The sequence below is a fragment of the Curcuma longa genome, chromosome 5 (assembly GCF_044706935.1).
Source record: "Curcuma longa cultivar G26 ecotype Majalengka, Jawa Barat chromosome 5, ITB_CL_G26_1.1, whole genome shotgun sequence".
NCBI classification, from domain to species: Eukaryota; Viridiplantae; Streptophyta; class Magnoliopsida; order Zingiberales; family Zingiberaceae; genus Curcuma; species Curcuma longa.
In genome coordinates, this window is record NC_133865.1 from 7284532 (window position 1) to 7303164 (window position 18633).

An 18633-nucleotide genomic window follows, 5' to 3' on the forward strand; every position below is an offset into this window, starting at 1 on the left:
AAGTATCATTTCCTTTCAACTTCTATCTGCATTTGAAAGATTTTTTGTTTATAAGACTTGTTTTAACTGACTTGTGCAAAAATACACTTCAAATAATGGATCTTCACTGGTCAAATAACAAGTTCAATTATAAAAAATCAATCAAAATATAATTTCTAATATCTACTAGTATAAGGCATCACACATAATAAAGTTCCTAACAACTTAAGCATATCAGCATCTCTACTAATCATAAACCAACACATGCATATAGTTTCTTTGCAGATAGTTCAACTACTGGTAATTTTAAGAGAATGGATCAATGATTAACCTGCAAAAAAATTTCAATATAACTAGAATTCAAATTCTCTGCAATTCAATTATCTGACTAGAATTGATACATATGCACATATTACTTTCACATTCAGATTGTATCAGGTTTTTTTCAAGTCAGTTTACATATAAAATACAAAATAAAAATAAATAGCACTCAAATTTTCTGCAGTTAAATTATCAGAGTTACAACTGATACATAGAATGTGCAAATTACTTTCACATTCAGATAGTATCACGTGTTTTACAAAAAAATGGGTTTTTCTTTTTGAGCTATGACGCTTCTTTTTCAACATCTTAAAAAAAATGCAAATCTAAAAATATAAGAATATTTCCATGAGGGTGCCATAAAACACTCATAGGATAAGTGTATAAAGATCCTGATGATATAAAAATTATTTAAATATAAATGATGATATAGTAGGGGATAGAGCCTGATGGTGTATAAAGATCCATATAGCCAACCACATCTCGTAGGATAAGGCTTGGTTGTTGGTTGTTGGTTGTTTGTTCCATGAGGGTGCGTCAAATGGCCAACTAAAAATTTGCAAAAAAAGATGCATCCGCGAATATTTCCATTAGAGAACATCAATGGAGCGATCAAATTTGCAAAAACAATCCACCAGATTCAATAGGTAATTAAGATCGTGACATCCAAGTAGGGAAATATAAGGTGCTAAAATGAAATGCCCAGTACAATACTGTAAGAAATAGAAGATCACCTAAGTTGAAAGTTATGCTCCTCTCCCCAGGGTTTGTTGCCACACTTAATATACTGCTCTGACATACTACCAAAATTGATCTTCAAGTGATCTATCCATGTGACATTTGGGTGTAGCAGCTTTAATATCTCACCACGTAAGAAACTTAGTTCAGGCTCTGGTATTGGAGGTATTTCTTCTGATGTGGTAATGCGATTGTAGTCAAGATCCACAACAACTACCTGCAGATGGAAAACATTAAAATAAGGTTTATTATTTACAATGGTATTAAAGCAATCTATCCTATAAACTATAAAGATCATTGAAGGTAACTGCAACAAGGACCCATTTAAATGGAGATAACAAACTTATATTATGACCACATTTCCTTCAATACATCATTTATTTCTCTTGAGAAATCAACATTTAAGGAACTTATAAACATTTAATGGTGGAGCAGTATCTTTCGAAGTAAATTTCAGCACAGACAGGTCAAAATGGCAACATGAAGCATTTCTGAAATAGGCATAGTGGTGTCAACAAAAACTAAACAAGAGAATGTTTGAGGTAAGATTTCTGCGATTTTGTTAGCCATTGTGAGATGAGTAGAATGGATAACAAAAATTCTGGTAAGATAATAGGATAACTTCAAAACGAGTGATTCAATATACTCAGCTAGGGATTAGGATAAGATGCAATATCTCACTTTCGAGTAATCCAATGATCTCATATAGGGTATGGAATAAGATGACTCCTGTAGAACAAACAATCGCACGCAACCTAAGTTAATCCAAGTCGTAAACTGAATGATACCTCCAGTTACAAGATCAATCCTAATAATCCATCCTAAATGATAGTGTTTACAATTATGAGGAAACCGAACCTAATAAGTGCAAACCCTTTCCATTATTTGTCTAATTGCTTAGGCTATCTCCATTTAAGTGCTTAATAAGCATAAGACATTAAACTTGGTGAAAAATAATGATAACTGCACTCATTAAGCAATCAACTTTGGGAACATATTTTAGGATTTCATGTTTTGCTTCAAAAGTGTACTAAGCACACTTGAGTGGATGAGCCAAAAGGAATCCAAATGACTTAGTTAATTAATTTAACACATTCTAGTGGAATTTTATGTTCTGAAAATTATTGAATGTCGCAATGGGAACTAAGCAGGTTTAGAATACAACTAAAGGGCTCAGAAAGATCCAAAGCTAGTTTAAGACTATGAATTCAAGTAAAATCATGTGAGAACCATTTTGGGTTCTGAACTGGCTTAATGGATGGCCTAATGGGATCTATTCATGCTTTCCAATATTTGGATTTGATGTCAACTTAAGTGACTCAACAAGATCAGCTCAATTGGAGGCATATATTATCCAAGCACTTTGAGCTCAATTGATCATGATAAAGATTAGGGCTCTGTTTGTTTCATAACAAATATTTTTAGGAAACAAACAGAATTAAGTCGGACCAAGTAGCTCAAAGGGGAATTAGATAGGATTTTATTACCAAGTAGGCTATCAAGGAGATCAGATTGGCAAAATATTTAGCCAAATGTCACAATGGAGTTTGGGTAGCTTTTGTATTTGGCCATACAATTAAGTGATCCAAGAGGCCACATGGTAAAATAACTAGCTAACAACTTGACCAGGTGTGATGGGGCATGAAAGAATAATAAGATTCACCTACCCCCCCCCCCCCCCCCCCCTCTAATTCATGGTTATGTGAGACTCTCAGACAGGCTTAATGATCCGAGCAATCTTTCAACTATGTGCCTAAGGATCTCAGGCCCAAAAAGGCCTCCTTGGGCTTCTGCAATCTGCACTTTTAGGATGCAATATTTAATGAAATACAAGAACATTCCAATACTAAATTGATGCAGCACAAAATGATGTAGCACAAGAACACTGTCAAATTGATTCAATAGTAAATCAAACTCTTAAATCACATAGAGCATTAATGAAATTGAAAAAGAAAAATCAATAACTTTGTCACCCAGACAACCCATAGAATAAATTCAAAAGTTGCAAAATACATAGAAATGAGAACTTTTTGATACACTCAATTCTAACCAAATCAGGAAAGAAATATCACTAATTCAGAACCACAATAATCCCTACTATATAGTGTTACCAAATCAAAAAAAAAACTAATTACTCAAAATTCAATTGCAATTCAAAATTTAAATAAATGTTATTTTCCCTAATCTGCATCAGTATTATACAACATAATCATGTATTTATTTATCAGTTATAATCATGGATTTATTCGTTCTGAATTTTGCATGTTAATAAGATTTTACACCAGACATCAACATCAGCACATATGAAATAATCAAAGTTCAATATGCTACTGAATAATAATTTCTGTATCGCAAATAATCTCATGCTGATAACATGAAAACAGTGAGCTCATACAAAATAATCATCTAATAACAAACAAGTAATCTGAATCTTTTTAACTAGATTAAAAAACCTGTGCGAAATATGAGCACAATAAAAAAGAATTTCTACAAATATCACACAATTTACAAACCCTATGTTATATGAACATACAATGAAACCCTAATCATGTGAAGGTTCGACCAAAACAAAACTCTCGTGTTCAAACTCTAAATGACGAGTTTCTAGGTAGAATAACCTAGAAAATTGAAAGAACACATACTTGCATCAATTAAAGGTTTCAAGAAGGAAGGAAAAAATGTTGGCTCGTGCAAAACTTACACCGTCCATCGACAAAGAAGATGTGTCAACACCTGAATGAAGTCCCATCATATATGGTGTAGGAGCATCAATGTAGTCTACTCCACTAAAGAAAAGTAGTGGAATATAGACATGCTACAACATGAAAAAGAATAAAATTTTAGAGAAAGCTAGGAATGAGCAATAATAGAAAAAATTTTAAAAAGTTAATTAAAATAGAATAAATATATGATTAGAAGTTCAGTGCCACACAAAAAAGTCTCTCAACTAACTTGTTACAAGTCAATAAAGTTTTTCTTATATAAAAGAAAAAGGAGAAGTAATGTCACGTATGCCTCACCTGCCATCTAAAAGGATATATCAAATGGCAAATTGCTTCCGACACTAGAGTTAATAGTGAATACCTGCAAAAGTTAAAAGGAACAAACTTTGAGAATGCTATAGCACAGATGACAGCCATGTACTTTATCTAGTCAAATACTCCAATAATGTAACAACATGACTTCTAACCAACCAACTAACCCAACACAAACCTTCGTCAACCTATATACATTTAGGCAACATCAGCAACAAATGTCAGCATCACAATTTCTATGTCAACTGGTTGACATAATGACTTGGTTCCAACTTAAAGATAGTCTTGTGCTAGTGTTTTGGTGACTGGCCAGAATAATATAGTTTCAGCAGTGTATAATGCCAAGACTTGGCACTCGTCGGCATATATTTAAACATGTAGAGTTTAATTTAAATAAGTTTTACTCTTTTAATTCCCTTCCACTCTTCCACTTTCCATTTAGTTTATTTGCTTCTAAACATAAGAATATAATAACTAGACAGTTAATTGAATTAAATTTCTATGGTAGCATATGCCCTACCAATACTTGACATGTTTCGACATGTGATAGTGTACCTAGATCAATGGGTTTTACTCATTAATCCTTTAATAGTTAGATTTTTTATTTTTAGCAATTATCTCAAATAATGAAGGGGAGCCTTGGCGCAACGGTAAGGTTGCTGCCATGTGACCTAGAGGTCACGGGTTCAAATCCTGGAAACAGCCTCTTGCCAAAGGCAAGGTAAGGCTGCGTACAATGGATCCTTTCCCGGACCCCGCATGGCGGGAGCTTCATGCACCGGGCTGCCCTTATCTCAAATAATGGAATTAAAAATGAGGGGGTATTGAGATGGATTTATTTAAGTTTGCATATTTTACTCCCTTCTTCCCATCTAACTAACATTTGATCAGACGTTACTTCAAATAAACTTTTTCAGTAAGGTCGTCATAGGTTGAAATCACAATGATGCACTCTCAGAAGCTTGTAACTTTAATATGGATACTCTACAACTAGTAAACTGTATTTGGTGTAGTACTGGAAGCTGATTGCCTAAAAGATTTTCGTGGAGTGTATTCCTGTTATTATAAAAAAGCATGTAGAGTATATTAGTCTTTCTTTTTACTATAAGTGCACTTGGGCTGACTTTGGTCCCTCCATCTCTTCCATGACTACTATGACCACTCCCTCTATCAACAGCCCACTCTTGGAGCAAGAATAGCAAGGGTAAAATCAATCTTGCATAGTTCAAAAGGTATGTAGTTGTAGTGGAGGCACACAGCATGCTCATGAGAATGACAAGTAGAATAAGAGAATGTCTAAATTTTTTCATTTAGCTTCTCCATGGTGATATTCATTTCATAGAGTCAAAAAAATTTAAGAAGGCTGTAGAAGAAGAGAATGTGAAGTAGTCAAACAACTCAATATCGACAGCCCTTAGTAAATGACTCGAAAGAGGTTCAGATCAGGTGCACAAGCGATGGGAGGCGATCTTCAGCAAATCAAGGAACCAAGATGGAGGAGGTGTTGAAAGCCATTCTGTGAGGAGATCAGGAATGCTATGACAAGGTGAGTTAAAAAGAGGAATTTGATTAATGAAGATCAACTGGAAGAGGATTCTGTTCGAAGATATAAAGTAAAAACTCACGTTGCAGAATGGTGGAGTGCACTTGCAATGAAGAAGATGGAAGGAAGAAGACAACTGCTATCAAACGTGCTGTGAGGAGATGGATGCAAAAGCTTTAGGAATCAGAAGGGAAGGGTTGTGATCAGCAAAGATCTGTAGGGAGTTTTCAATTCAAGAATATGACGGAGAACTCAAGGCTGGGAGAACTCGTAGAGTACAATATGCAAACAAAGATAGGCAGTCACAGGGATGCTACAACAGGGGGAAAAAATCAAGGCAATGTTGCAGAGGAAGCATTGAGATAGAATGTGATAGAGAACTCACATTGCAGCAAAGAAGTGAACTAGCAAGAAGAAGAATACATGTGACAAAAAGGTGAAGTTAAGGCATCTTCTCTAGGAATCAATCACTGTAGATAGTCACCTCTACCTAATATATATGAAGACAATCAGCAGATAGGTCTCCTCAAAAGGCACTTGGGACCTAGAAAAGCAAAAAAAAAAAAAAAAAAAGCATATAAATGGCGCAAGGAAACACAATGAAGCCAAAAATACACAGTTTATTGATCAAGTGAATGCAATGTTGCAGTGGAAACCCATCACTGGAGTTCCTAGTCTAGAACTAATTGGTAAATCTATAACAATGGCACAAACAGATAAAGCTATTTCATGTTTTCTAGAACTAAATGGTAAATCTATAACAATGGAAAACAGATAAAGCTTTCATGCTTGTGAAGAAAGCTTAGACTAAAATTTTTATATCGAGAATCTCATTGTGTATTATTTGAAGACCGAAGAAACTATTTTCAACAGAACTATAACTAAAAAGAACACATAGTAAGGAAAACCAAGTATGATTATTACTTATTTGCTCGAAGTAATATTCTTCTTTCAAGAAGCACAGCCGTAAAAAGTTGAATCAGGTTATCCACATCCATGCACTGTACCAAAGGTTGAAATGAAATCTGCACATGATGAAATAGCTACATCAATATCAACACCTTGATTTTAAACAATATCCACGAAAGTGAATGAAACAACAAAAAAAAATCCCATGACAGCAAAAGCAAGATATATACATCTGCATGAGGAAGCCCTTCCTTTGGTGGTGTTTCCACACAAAGAAGACAATTTTCAATAGCAAATAAAACTCGATCTTTTCCAGGTGTAGGTAAAGGAACATTAGATACCATATCAGCTATTACATCCCATAATGGCTTGCTGAAATTTTGACAAGATATTGTTAAAGAAACAAAGAATATGAGTAGCATATGCACTTCAAAATCCCTATATCCAACAAGTCCCCAAATCAACTATAAAAATGAGTTGGATTCTTATGTTACATAAATAACTTACCTGCAGCCAGCAGAAGAAAAGCAGAGAATGAACAGCTCCTCCAATGCATCCTTGAGAACCTGAAAACTGGGAAAGCGAGATACAAGACAAATGCATTTGTCGGCAAATGAATTTGCAGGTATCTTATATGCTTCAATAATATCGTCGCAGACCAGATCACGGAATGCAATGCATGCAACATAAATTTTGGACCCATCCCCCTCTGCAATTGAAATCAATGTCAAAGCACTAAACAAAAACTCTTCTGATGCAATTCTTTAAAGATGGTATATCAAGATAGAAGCAAACATTTTTATTTTGCCATCAATAGGTGCCGACAAAATATTCCTAATCAATTAATACAAGTCTCATTAAAGGGCACAACTTCCGCAAACAATTTTGAGGAAGCAAATGAAAATTTAAAAAATTAAATTTTGACTAAAATTGTTAAAGATGAACTTCCTAACAAAAGTGTTTGTTAGTTTGGAGTAAATGGTATGGAGATTAAGTTGATTAATTTGATTAAATTAAATATTAGAAAATAATCTTCTTAGTTTATGATATGGCAAAATACTATGCCATATATCAACTGCATTCACCAACTCTATTATTTTTAGATTGGGACAGAAAATGGAAACAAAATGACAGATCTCCATATGAGAGAGCCTAAAAACTTGGTAACCTCTTCAATCACATGTCCCCTTGAGTTTAGTGCAGAAATACATTGCAATAATCATAAAAAAGAAAATTTCTTGGGAAAAACAAAATATAATTCAACTGATTAAATGAATTGACCTTCTATTTCATAAATTTTTCATAAAATAAATTTCTCTATGCAAAAGTGAGCATGAATATAAATTGGGGGGGTACGTCATGCCGTCTTAAAAGGAAAATTGTTAATTCTCCCTATGCATAGACAAATTTATACAGCACAACAAACAAACTAATAATATCATCACTGAAATGTATTAGATCCCAACTTGGGATCGGCTATATGAATTTTACCCTCCATTGACCTCTATGCAATGCTGTATCCCTAGATTTCTTTAATTCAAGTCACAATAAGTAACTTCTAATTTAGTTACCCAGAGATTTCTTTTGTTTCTCTCTATTTCCTACACCTTCACATCTAAGTGATTTAGCTTCTCTAACTACAGATCCTATTAGTTGTCATTGAATATGATTCATACTATCTCACCTATTTTTGTCTCATTTGATCATCTATACAAACTACATCTACACCTAGTTTCTAGCTCCAAATAGCAGTATTTTTTATCTTCCACCCCCATACATTTATTAACATGAAGGAGTTTTACCATGGAGGTGCGTAGGTCCAAATAATGACTGTATTATTGAAGAAATAGCAAGTCTGAGCTAGTAGGAGAGATAACTCATGAAGTAGTTATGTTTGAAGATCTAACATTAATCATGGGTAGAGGAGTCAAAAGGGCAGGTGCAACAATGGAAAGATGATGGTAAAGTGAAATGAGATGAGAACATCTGTGACAAGGGTTGAGGATCGAGAGTTCAGGTTGAACATCCTAAATACAGTTAGATTAAGAACATGACCAGATTCACAAATGATTTGTCATTTTGGGATGAATTAGGCCATGTCTGACTCTAACATAGTATTAGAGTGTGTGAGAACCTATAACTGGGCATGAGGAGGTTTGTTGATGCTAGTGATGGAGGGTAGCGTTCAAGCATGGATACCACACCACAGTCTCATATGAGCAGTATAGGGGTCCTTTAGATGCTTATGTGGAGCATCCCCTCACAAAGAGATCAGGCATTTCGGGATAAATTTGACTTAGCCTTGCTTCGACATGATATTAGAGTCCTAAACTATACCTCTCAATCTGGGGCAAGAGGAGACCAAATGAAAGAAGATTGCTCCATTCATAGTTTCACATGGCAAAGTGTGGCCATTATCGGTATTCTTGTGTGCTTATGTTAATTGGTCCCCCCTCCCTTTAAAATGGCAAGTCATGCTAGGATCGACTAGGCTCCACTCAGCTTCAACATATTATAATGGGCACAACAAAATTTACAAATTATTCAACTAATATATTTGGTCAGTATTCAATGGACGTGACACTAAAAACATTTCAAGTTAATCAGGTTAAAATGAAGAAAGATTCAAGTCTTGAGCTAGTATGCTTACCAGGGTTATTAATTGCATTTAATTAATCTGGATGCATTGCTAACTTGGTGTCGATCAATAGGTTTTAATGTGAATCATGTTAATAGGAGTATCTTTTGGCTTATGCACAACAAGATCCATAGCCCCAAAGGTAAGGTCAGGGTCAGTAACTATAGAATTGAAACCTTTTGGAGAAGTTAAATATTGACACCTGAATATCTCAACATTAGAAATGTATGAATATTAATAAATGTTGCTCCTTTGCAACTTTGGTAACCAAGGTTTAAGTGAGAAAATAGTTTGTTTTCTGCTTGACATGGAGATTTACATCTTACTGGACCCCATACACACAAGAAACTCATAAGGTGAATTGGTCTTGATTGGTTTTATTAATAATAATTTGGAACTAAGCATGTTCCATAGGTGATCTATTTATCCATGCCCTAGGGCTAGAAGATTATGGAGTCATAAGCTATATCTGCTTAGACAATTTGACAACAATATACAAATTTCTATGAGCAGACATAAATGAATAGAGATTTGCCCGATGTCAAAGTGCTGAACACATTTACCAGTGTAGATTTAAGCTGTAAAAATAACACCGTGTAAACCATTCAATGTTTCTCCTAGTGTCAAATTAACTAGGCTATAAAGTACCTGTTAAAACAATTGGATAACTCCGAGGATAAGTTGCAACATCATCAGAGTTAAATCCTGAAGTATAGAATTCCACCCCTGCAGGTAGAACGCACTGCAATAGTAGCTCATCATGAGAAGAACGAAAAATACTTGTTCAACAGAAAATTGTGATGGAGTTAACATGAATACTAATACTTATGTGCTTATATACAATCATGGAATGTCACATGAAAAAACTAACGTCTAACTAAAGGACAGCAATCTATAAGATTCAGTCATCACCAACATATGGTAGGTACTCTACCATCTCGTAGTAGCTGATGAGAAGAAACTAGGACATCATAAGTAATATTGGATATCATAATAAATTGGCAACTAAGCAAAAATCAAGAATCCTGGCTCCTGTAAAGACACAACCCCAGAGTAATTGAATGTTGGAGAATCAAATCCAGCGTTCTAAAGGGCCTAAATTAAGGTGAATTTATTTAGTGGAGTTAAATGAAGTTAAATTGATTTTTGTAGCAAATCCCTTGATAATTTTTTAATTGCACAATATATTTATTTTTGATACTTAAAAGTAACGTCCCTCGTGACAATTACGAATTGAAACATAGTATTTACTATTTAGTTTTTGCCATGAAGAATGAGCACATACAAAATAGCGATCTTTGCCAAGAACTTATGAACAAGCTCAACTTTAACAATCCAACTTCAACAAAGCCAATACAAGGGAAAGTACATATGTGAGTTGCCATTGTGGTCAAAATCAAAATAAACCTAGTCAGATTCATATAACTCAATTTTTAAATGCCAAATGATGTAGCCAGTAGTCTGATTGATAATATTACAAAAAAAAACACATGAAAACAATAGCAAAAAATAACCACTTACTATAATCTCATGAGGTGTTTCTATAATTCGATAAGAATTGCATCAAAATCCTGTGGCCTTAATATACCAAATTCATGTTCCAACATCATATAAAGACAGTCTAACTAGTCTATTGGTCAATTTCTCACTTTTAATAAGTTAAATCAAGGAGATGCAAAGAGAAGCTAGCGGGAAGAAAGGGTCGGAGTAAACTTACGGTCGACAGCTGCGGCGGAGGGGGAGGATAGAGAGACTGGTTGGGAGAAGGGTACTGGTCGAGGAGGGAAGGCATGTACATGACCTCCATTCCCTGGAACCCCTTGTTCCCCTCCAGGGTCACGATCTCCGGCCCGATCCCGCACACCACGAAGTATTCGAAGATCTTCGCCGAAGAAGACGCCGCCATCAGATCCGGCCGAGGATGACAAATCACTATAGCATTCCACCGCTTAGCCTGCGATTCTTCTATCCGATTTCAATGCTGACCGGTTCCTGTTGGAGACTGATCCGCCAACGTCGCCAGATCTCAGTTTCGGCGTAGACGGGGAAGAGCAACAGATTTGCTCGAGAGTGCGATTCTCCTTTTCAATGGACGGCTCCTCTTTGGCAACGGCGACCGGGGAGCGGGTCGCCGAGCGAGTGACGACTGACGAGTCTTCTCGGCGCACGCCGGTCGGAGAGACTTCAACTGTTGGTTTGGTTTGGGTTAAGAACCCTCTAGTGATGAAGGCAGAGATGATCCAATCCCAGGGGATTCGAACACGTGGATTCTCAGCAAAACCTACGGTTGGAAACATTTACCGAGAAAATAAACGATTTTAGACAAAAATCATGAAATAATTCAAAATTTTGTGCTTGATAGTCAACAACTAACCTTGGTTCATGCCTGATCGAATTATAAGAAATACAATGCAATGGTTATTCATAAAAAAAAAACTAAAAAATTGTGTTAAATACAATACAAGACGATAAAATGTGAAGTCTGTGTGTTTTAAATAAGATTGCACATTTGCCTGAAAAAGGTTCTGTCATTCTGATTTATGAGAATCCCGAACCTCGTGTTCATCTTCTTCTCAGTCATTGCAATTGCCTCTTTTGTTAATGCCTTTGTTGCCGTCTGCACATCCATAACCATGAAATCAAGAAGCAATGCCTCTTCAAAAAATCTAATATGCATAGTACAAGATTTCTTCATTAAACAAATTTATATTTTAAAATTTTTTATTATAGGTTTTTATTTAATATGTTTACAATATTTTAATAATATTAATGATATGTTTCGATATTATTTAATTAATTTATTCTACTTTTTTATTTAGATTAATATTTTAATCTATTTATTTTAAAATTTTTGATATGGAGTTATTCTATCTTTCCTATTGAAACTAATTTTTTAATTTATTCCTCTTCAATTTTGTTAATATGGAACTACTATTAAAATTAATTTTATAATATATGATCTTGAATTATTTACGTGAGACTATTCTATTATTAGTTTATTAAATTTATTAATCTTATTTAATTTTTGTAATTATGTTTTATTTTATTTATTTAATATTGAATTTATAAAAACTATCAATAATTTATATGATAAAAATTATTTAACCTCCATAAATAACTCGTGATAAAAGGAAATATAATTTATTTAATAATAAAATTTATATATATATATATATATATATATATATATATATATATATGGAGGTTTGATATCCCGCGCGACTCATCCCTACGCGATCCGTGCGCGACCGCCGACCCCCGCCCACTTCCGCCGTCGTCGCGTCGCCGTCCGATCACCGCCGGCCACCGGACCCGGACCGTAGGATGCGCAACTCGCCGGCGCACATTCCGGCATCGGATTCCGGCCGGAATCCGGCCGGAAACAGGACAGTGCCCAACGTCCACTGTCGCCCGGAAATCAGTCGGATTATGGCCGAATCGTGGCCGGAGATCGGCCGCGGTCGACGTGCCGGCGCCGGGCGCGTCAACCGCGGTCGGTCTCCGGCCGTGATTCGGCCGGAATCCGACAGATTTCGGCCGAAATCGGCCAACAGTAGCTGTTGGTCGATTCCGACCGAAATTCGGCCGGAATCTGGCCACCAGTCCGCCGCCGGTGAGTTGCGCATCCATCGCCGCCGGTCCGGTGGCCGGCGGTGGGCGGACGGGGGAGCGGCAGCGGCGAGAACGCCGACGACGCAGAGAAGCTACAGTGTTTTTTTTAATAAACGGCCTGGATTTTTCGCGATGGACGGCCGGGATCGCGTGCGCATGGGTCGCGTTTTTTCGTTCGCGCAGGATATCAAACTCGTATATATATGAGTAATGATAGATAGCATGAAAAATTGTAGTATGAATGTAGCAGGACACACTCAATGCAAGTGGGTCTCATTGACATGCAGTGGGACCCACATCTATGCATGTCAATGGGACTCACTTGCATTGAGTGTGTCATGCTACAATTTTCATGCTATCTATCATTACTCGGCACGTGACACGCCTATATGATAATATTAATCGTTAATTGTCACGTGTGTGCACCTTCTCAGTCGCACACATGAGCATGCATCTATGCCTTAAGGGTATAACTGAGTTGGTTAGTACGAGACAGATTTATTAAAATAAACAAGAGTCAAATTCCGATGAAACTGAATTAACAATGCCCTCTTTATAATGGGCAAGTGAATTCCATTTTTTGTTGAAGTAATAAGTATGCATCCATAATAGCACAGTAAATCAGCTATATATATATATATATATATATATATATATATATATATATATATATATAAGTTATTATTTTATATATTAAAAATTATTATTCAACTTATAAAATTAATTAAAATATATAATTTATTTGATATATATTTGATTTGCATTTATAATCGGATGAACAGATTGATTCCGACCGTTAATTTTTTATAAATTTAAAATATTTAATAATAATTATAATTATAAATTATTTTGCACAATAATAAATAGAATCGTAAATCGATGATTTTGTATAAATCGTATGTATTTTGAACAGTTAAAATTAAGATAAACTTTTAGGAACAGAACAGCATTAATAGATCATCGTTCATGTTAAAATGGTATTTTCTATTTTCAAAAAAATTATTAGATCTTACATCAATTTTAATAAATCCACTATATTCATCAAATACGTGTGAATATTTCATTTCAAATTGTTGGATGCTGAATTCTTATAAATGTTTGCATTTTATAAGAAAAAACGAATTACTTGTATAGTGATGATATTTTATGAAAAAAAATTACATTTAACAGTTATATTTATCAATTTTAATATCGAGATGAAAGTATTTGCAGAAGCAATAACTCTGATATGATGGTTGGGGAAGGAAATTAAATATCTCCATGGTATAATTTGAGTTGATTAGTAAAAAAGATAAAAGTTTGAATTCTGACGAGGTCAGATAATCAATTATAATTTTTTAATTTATTTGTTTAATAATACCGCGATATGACAGATTTCATTTTCTACCGAATAAAGCGGAAGGAAATTAAATGCAGCTTTTTAAAGGGGCAGTTGTCGTTTTTCACGGTAATTATTAGAAGAAGACAAAGCGCACACAAGTATCATTCCAACAAGATAGGTGTCTTCTTCTTGCAAGCTTTTCAAGCGTCAACAACAGTGTCGGTGCCGTTCTTCCATTTCTTGACGACATCGGCGAGAGCCTTGTAGGAAGACCCGTCCTCGCTCTCCGCCGCCCGCGCCGCCGCTTCCTTGAGCTGCTGCACCTTCTCCCTAACTCTCTTCCCTTCCTCCCCCTCAAACAGCTCCTTCACCACCTCCGCCACTGTCTCCCTCCCCACCAACCCGGTCCTCTTCTTGGGTCGCAGAGCCACACCGGCGCCCTCCGACAGCAGCACCGCGTTCACCCGCTGCTCCGCGTACAGAGGCCACGCTATCATGGGCACGCCGTGCGCGACGCTCTCCAGCGTCGAGTTCCAGCCGCAATGGGAGAGGAACCCGCCGGTGGCGGGGTGGGCCAGCAACTCCACCTGCAGGACCCACAGCGGCACCACCACTCCCGTTCCGCGTGTACGGGCGAGGAATCCTTCCGGGAGATACGCCAGCGGGTCGTCGGCGCCCAAACCGGAGAGCTGAAAGAAGGCCCCGCTTGTTTCCCGATCGTTCGGGCATCGAACCACCCACACGAACCGCTGCCCGCTCTGCTCCAAACCGAAAGCTAATTCCCGCATCTGCTCCGTCGACAGCGTCCCTCCGCTCCCGAACGACACGAACAGCACCGAGCCACGCGGTTGGTAGTCCAGCCACTGCAGGTAGCTGTGATCTCCCTTAGCCGTATCCTCGCGCCGATTACGGGTAACCACCGGCCCGACCGGAATAGCAGGCGGCCGTTCCGACTTGAGAGCCTCGCAGGCCGCCGGCTCTAACTCCACGAAACTGTTCACTAGGATGGAGTCCACCTCTCGGATTCCCCTGCAGATATCTAAGACGCAGCGGTAGGCGTCATCGGTCCGGTCCTGGATCGGCTGTAGAAAGTCCTCCCCGCGGAGGGGGAGGCATCCCGGGAACGCCACAGGCTCCGGCAGGTCGCGGTACTCGCACGACGTTGTCCGGTCCAGCTCGGGGAGGTGGAACAGGAAGGAGAGCGCGAAGAAGTTGGTAGTGCAGAAGAGGAAGCGCGGCACGCCGAGCTGCTTGGCCGCTGGAAGCGTGGCGGTGCCGAAGATGTCGATGACGTAGGCAACGAGGTGGGTGGTAGTCTTCAGGCGGCGGAGGACGTCGTGGACGCCCGGAGCGGAGCGCTCCACCATGGCCGCGAGGCGCGTCTCCACCTGGGCGTCGGAGGGGAGGTCGTCGAGGGGAACCGGAGGGAGTTGGACGGAGGAGAAGGAAGAGGCCGGGAAGGAGCGAAGACAGGCAGACTGGGCGTGGTCCGCGAAGAGAATGAAGGTGACAGTGAAGCCGTGGCGGTGGACGAGCAGCTCGGCTAGCTTGGCAAGGGGAATCAGGTGCCCACTGCCGGGGCTCGATAGCAAAGCGACATGGGGAGCAGTTTCGCCGTCGCCTTCCGCCATAGCCATGTGTGAGCAAATAATCCTGATAGGTTGAGTTATAACGTTTATTTTCTTGATAATTTCTATAATTTAGTCTTTGGTTTAGCTTTTTCTAATTTTATGGTTTACGTGGCATTAGTTGTATGGCTTAAGTGACATCAGATCTTATCACTTGTGGTGTATATAGACAATCCAAAAGTGTATGGAAAATTTATTAATTGCAAAAAGTTTTCGTGAAGTCATTGCTCCCTTTTTTGCTTTTGTATGAGTGTGTGGATTGTCGAGGGTGCTATTCATAGATTCTAAGCCAACAATTGATATCAGAGTCTTGGTAGTATAGAACACCCAAAAATCCATTCCATAAAAATGTCGGGCATCCCACAAGCTGCTGCGAAGGAGAACGGCGGAGTGTCATTTCCCTATCCGATGTTAAACCCTCACAATTACACTGTGTGGGCAATAAAGACAGTGGCGATTCTTGATGCCCAGGGAGACTGGGAGGCGGTGGAGCCAGCGGAAGGAGCCCAGATAAATGCAAAGAAAGACAAAAAGGTGCGTGCATACATCTTGCAATGTATCCCCGAAGACATCATTCTCCAGATCGCAAAAAAAAAGACGACGAAGGAAGTCTGGGACAGCCTCAAGACGAGGTACCTTGGTAGTGATCGAGTGAAGAAGACATGCGTACAAACGTTGAAGAGCGAGTTTGACGCCCTCCGGATGAAGAAGACCGAGACAATTGATGAGTTTGCGGAAAAACTCAGCGCCTTGAGCAGCAAGTTCTCCACTCTTGGTGCCACGCTTGAAGATTCCTCTTTGGTAAAAAAGTTGCTTGATTTTGTCCCTGATAAATTCTTCCCTATTGTTGCCGGTATTGAGCAGTTCCACGACCTTGAGACCATGCCATTTGAGGAGACTATAGGGCGACTGAAGGCGTACGAGGAACGAACACTGCGATTACGCGACAACACCAATGACACTGAAGGTGAGCTCCTACTTACTCATGCCGCATGACAAATACGACAAAAGAGGAGCAACGTGGACACTTAGTCAAGAGGCAAGGGGCGTGGGTCCAACAACTTTAGTCGTGGCAAATGGCGTGGGCGTGGGCGTGGGCGTGGGCGTGGGCGTGGGCGAGGGCGCGGTCGTGGCCGTGGTACGCAGCGCCAAGACAATGCAGGAGGCACTAGCTAGCGGCAACAATAGTGGTACTTGTGACAGGAGACATATAAAATGTTTCAATTGTGAGAAAATGGGTCATTATGCGTCCGAATGCTATAACAAGCATCGTGATGATGAGGCTCACCTCACTTGCGCCACCGATGAAGAGCCAGCACTAATGATGACCGTGTCCCACGAGGAGTCTCACACTAGGCGTGAGCGGCATGATACCATTCTGCTCAGTGAAGAAAGGTTTCTACCGATGTATCGCAACGTTAAGAAAGGAGAAGATAAAGACGACTAGTACCTTGACAACGGTGCCAGCAACCACATGACTGGTCATCGCGAGAAATTTCAAGAATTAGATGAAACCATCATCTGGAAGGTGAGATTTGGTGATGGATCAACCATTGAGATAATGGGCAAGGGGACGGTTGTGTTCGAGTGCAAAAACGACGATCAAAAGGCTCTCCACGGTAAAATGAACACAAAATTGCTTGTACAAGATAACCTTGAATTTTTTTATTCAGGTGCCCACTGCCGGGGCTCGATAGCAAAGCGACGTGGGGAGCAGTTTCGCCGTCGCCTTCCGCCATAGCCATGACCATAGCCACGATCTCATTTATGGAAACTAACATACAACATTAGAATAATGATCGGTGCATATCGTTCGTATTAATAAATTAATTATATAACTCTTTTGATAAATTAAAGAAACCCCTTTTTAATAATAAGAATAAAGAAATAATACTTTTTTATTTTCTGACACAAAAATTATTATCATTTTTTTATTCAGTAACTTCTCCAAGGTCGATCTTTCGATAGCTTTTGGAGAACTAACCTATAGTGCGTCTCCTTTTCCCTGCCTGACTGGCCCATGCGCCAAATTTGACACAGCAACGCACATGGCGCGTGTCGTGTTCCCACCCTGACTCGCCCACTCAATCTGGTTGGCCCTGCGCCAAATTTGACACAGCAACACACATGGGCGCGTGAGCAATTTGCGACCCATGCGGTGTCCTACACAGCTACACTATAATCTGGTCCGAATCTTATTAATGGATTTAAGGTAGGTAGATACATAATACAAAAATGTGAAGTCCACCAACCCACGAAATAGATTTCCAACTACATAACACACATGTGATACATACAACATGGCGTGCAAGACCGAGCACCGCCCCTCCAAATTCAACGAACCAAATCAAATTAATTAGCAGTGCAGCACACATTCTTCTCGCTTTTCTTCAATGTTTTATGCTTCCCTTGACAGCATCGGGCGCGACAGCAAGGAGACACGAGCGCCGCCTCACCGAAACGATCGAGCATGCAGTCGATCGGAATGGAAGCAAACGACGGCGCCGCGCGCGTGTGGGACTGCGGGAGCCCTCTCTACGACTCTTCCGAGCTCGCCTCGCTCTCGCACATCATAGATCGCCACACCATGGCGCTGCCCGACTCCGAGAATTCGGCTGGGGAGTCGCCGGCGAAGCAGAAGAAGATGGCGCAGATGGTCGTGTCATGGGGAGATGTGGCAGAGACGGAGAAGAAGACGAAGGCGAACGCGAACGCGAACGCCGTGAGCAAGATCAGGAAGGGCCTCGGGGAGGTCTTCGATTGCATCGCTTTTCGGAGAAGACCGTGAAATTAATTAATGTCCTCGATCGTTCTTGTTTTGTGACGTCGTACTTTTGATTTAATTGGATACTATATATATACTTTTTGAGGATCTTTTGTTCAGTCCCGTTCAATCGATCTTTTGAACA

The 18633-nt window shown here is 39.1% G+C and overlaps 3 protein-coding genes across 3 annotated transcripts in view; 1 reads left to right on the forward strand and 2 right to left on the reverse strand.

The window, feature by feature from the left end:
* LOC141829243 (DENN domain and WD repeat-containing protein SCD1) overlaps positions 1-11324 on the reverse strand; it is a 30073-nt gene extending 18749 nt beyond the window's left edge. The window contains exons 1-8 of the mRNA XM_074716669.1: positions 10881-11324; positions 9812-9905; positions 7033-7234; positions 6756-6897; positions 6541-6641; positions 4059-4122; positions 3740-3853; positions 1035-1255 (exon numbers count right to left, since the gene is read on the reverse strand). Of these exons, the coding sequence (XP_074572770.1) occupies positions 1035-1255; positions 3740-3853; positions 4059-4122; positions 6541-6641; positions 6756-6897; positions 7033-7234; positions 9812-9905; positions 10881-11069 (1127 nt within the window). The 5' untranslated portion in view covers positions 11070-11324. The remainder of the gene's footprint in view (positions 1-1034; positions 1256-3739; positions 3854-4058; positions 4123-6540; positions 6642-6755; positions 6898-7032; positions 7235-9811; positions 9906-10880) is intronic.
* A 2868-nt stretch (positions 11325-14192) lies between these two features.
* Positions 14193-15748, reverse strand: LOC141830133 (hydroquinone glucosyltransferase-like). The gene has a single exon (XM_074717620.1). It carries the CDS (start codon positions 15731-15733, stop codon positions 14297-14299), a length of 1437 nt encoding a protein of 478 aa, XP_074573721.1. The 5' UTR covers positions 15734-15748; the 3' UTR covers positions 14193-14296.
* Positions 15749-16072: 324 nt separating this feature from the next.
* Positions 16073-17171, forward strand: LOC141829789 (uncharacterized). The gene is made up of 2 exons (XM_074717299.1): positions 16073-16691; positions 16792-17171. The coding sequence occupies exons 1-2, from the start codon at positions 16073-16075 to the stop codon at positions 17169-17171; spliced, it is 999 nt and encodes a 332-aa protein (XP_074573400.1).
* The last annotated feature ends 1462 nt before the right edge of the window (positions 17172-18633 follow it).